This window comes from Galeopterus variegatus, unplaced genomic scaffold (assembly GCF_000696425.1).
Source record: "Galeopterus variegatus unplaced genomic scaffold, G_variegatus-3.0.2 Scaffold1829, whole genome shotgun sequence".
Taxonomy (NCBI): domain Eukaryota; kingdom Metazoa; phylum Chordata; class Mammalia; order Dermoptera; family Cynocephalidae; genus Galeopterus; species Galeopterus variegatus.
The window spans coordinates 324,942-327,777 of NW_007727940.1; the positions used below are offsets into that span (position 1 = coordinate 324,942).

The following is a 2,836-nucleotide window of genomic DNA, read 5'->3' on the forward strand; positions in this document are numbered from 1 at the left end:
TATCAGTTTTTGTTTGCTGCTATATTCCACATTTCTAGGATAGCACCTGGAGATAGAAAATGCTCTAAAAATATTATTGAATGAATGCATATTCTATGACAGATAAATTATACCAAACAATTAATACTATTAGTACATTTGGTAGCTAATTATGATACAGAACTTAAAAAACTCAACCAACCATGCAATCAAATGTTGGGTATCTATTCTGAACCACAAATTGAATTTTAACCCTTATTATCACTTCTTCTATTACCTAATAGGACCCTAGTCTATCATCTTTCCCAAGTCTTTCCACATCCAGTCCCCAGCATCTGAGTTGTCTCCAGTCTCTGGTTCTCCTCCTCCAAACATAACCACCTCTCAACCACGCCTAAGTTTGCTCCAGCTATTGATTAACCTTCCTGCAAAGGCTCACTCAATGATGCCTCAAGTAAGTCCCAACGCTGCTCTTCAGAAACTCCAGCTCCCAGTTTTATGATACATACCTGCCCCTCTACAATCCACCTAGAGATGGACGTCTTCCCGTCATAGCCTGGCCGGAACTGAAGAGTGGCTGAGCGAGGGCTGATGTTGGAAATGACCAGATTGGATGGGGCACCAGGAAGATCTAGAGATGAATGAGAGGAAAGGTAGAGATTTCAATTCTGTCACAGCTTAGGAAAGGTATTAAATATGTCAGCATGTAAACAGTTTCAAAATTATTCTATACCAAAAAAGGATTTGTTTTCAAAACGGTGAAAGTGAGCAGTACGACTTCCTCCAGGAACATCATCACAGAATGATTTTTACTTTGATAGGGTCAAATTCATGCCATCTGAAGTGGCATTAGGAGACACATTATTAACATGACCTCCTAGATGATAAACTATGAAGGTAGAAATAATGTCTTATTTATCGCTGCACATCACAGGTAATTAATAGATACTTGTTGCATGAAAAAAAGGATGAATAAATGTAATTACTCCTGGCTCCTGAAAAAAAGAAAGAATTGAATGTCCATGCTCCATCTCATAACTACCATGATGCCTTGGAAAGCATCGACGGGGGAAGGGTGGAGGGAAGCTTGTACAAACCCATGTATTGCTTCTAGGCAGCATGACACAGGGAGGTGTTTAGGTCTTGAGCCTTAGGCTTCCTGGGTCTGGTTTCCAAGACAACCAAATTCAGGTGAAAGTGCAGAACTCTTTCCACTCTACCCATATGCAGTTGCTCTGGCAACGAGACGCACATCATCTGAGGTTACCTATGGCTTAAGCCTACTCATAAACTACAAACCCTTTGGTAGTCTGCTCCCCGAAGAGCCTCTTCCACTCGGAAGTATAATACTATGAGTTCAAAATGAAAGCTTTTATATTATCGTGCAATGCAAAATACTCCAGAGAAAGATAATGGATAAGATGAAGAGGAAAGTGCAGTGTAAGCACAGCTTTCAGACTGCACTATTTCTGAGAATGATTTCCTAATGTTCCATTGCTTGGAGTATTTAAAACCAGGTCTTGCACAGAGACAATAAAACCACTTTGGTGATCAATTCAGTATTGGCACAGGCAGGTTCTCTAGGATCTCAAGGGTCCTTTCCACATCTAGCTTAATGAATTTGAAGCAGAAAATGTTTAAATTGAAGGACAAGTGACTCTTTTCTTTATATTTCTCAGCTGTCTGGATTCTTAAATGGTTCTTTAGTCATTATTGGATGTAAACTTCAAGCACAGCAAACAAAGTACCGCTCCCCAAAAGTGATCATCATCATAAGATTCTGCTTCCAGCCAGTCCTTAGGACTGCTCCGACATGTCTAGGATCATTCTCCAGCTACGGGTGACCTGTGCTGCCAGTGAAGCAACAGCAACTCCACTGCCTCCCTTCACCTTGGTTGATCCTATACAGCGGGCCTCAATTTCCTCTCTCCTTCTCCACTCCGCTGTTCCAGGTGCAGTGTGGGTCACAGTAACACTGGATGAAGAGGCCTTCCACAGGTCAGCTGACTCGTTTCCCTGCCCTGGATGGACAGTGTCCAAGCCATCCCAGGAAAAACCAGGTAATTCACACACAGATGTGCTTCCACTACTACCCTCACTCGGTGTACGATGTAGCCGTTTCTTACAATTTAAACAGTATGCCGTCATCATCACTGCTGTTTTGGACGTATTAGTGATATTTTAATATATGCTTTGGGAATTGTTGTTAAATATTTTATATGTGTATATGGGAACTGGCTATTTGTGTGAAATAAATGAAAAAGTAAAAGAATACATTTTATCATTATTTTATTTTTTTACTGTATTTTGTAAATGCATTTCTGAAAAATACTGACTTGCCTTAGAGGAAAGGGTCTCAAAATGTAGTCCCTGGACAGTAGCAGCAGCACCTGAGAACCTGTTCCAGCATCCCAAGCCTCTCCCCAGACCCACGAATTTGACACTTGTGGTGGGGCCCAGCAGTGTGTTGTTAACAAGCCCCTGTGATGCTGATGCACGTAGCAGTGTTAAGAGCCACTGCCTTAGAGGGAGGACAGTGCCAATGGTTTACTGGTGGACAGAAAGACTTGCTTATGGCTCCCCTGCTGGCAGGCGAGGTAGCTCAAGGCTTAATCAAACACTGCCGTAGCAAGTACTAGGCGAGGTCACAATGCCCAGAGTCGAGGCAACATGCTCCCTCACACTCCTCCTCTGCTTTCACACACAACTTGTGGGACTGCTGGGCTATCGCATTTAGAGCAGAACCTGTGAGAAGAGGCAAAGAATGGTGGATGCACACATTCCTATGGGGATTCTTTTTTTTTTTAATGCATACATTTTATTTGTTTTGTATTCTCTTCAGAACATGCACGTCTCC

General features: G+C 42.2%; 1 protein-coding gene across 1 annotated transcript in view; it reads right to left on the bottom strand.

The window, feature by feature from the left end:
• Positions 1-2,836, bottom strand: part of LOC103595738 (protein sidekick-1-like) — a gene marked incomplete at its 5' end in the record, with an annotated part of 238,324 nt that overhangs the window by 217,829 nt on the left and 17,659 nt on the right. Inside the window, one exon of the mRNA XM_008579197.1 lies at positions 489-610. Coding sequence (XP_008577419.1) covers positions 489-610 — 122 coding nt within the window. The remainder of the gene's footprint in view (positions 1-488; positions 611-2,836) is intronic.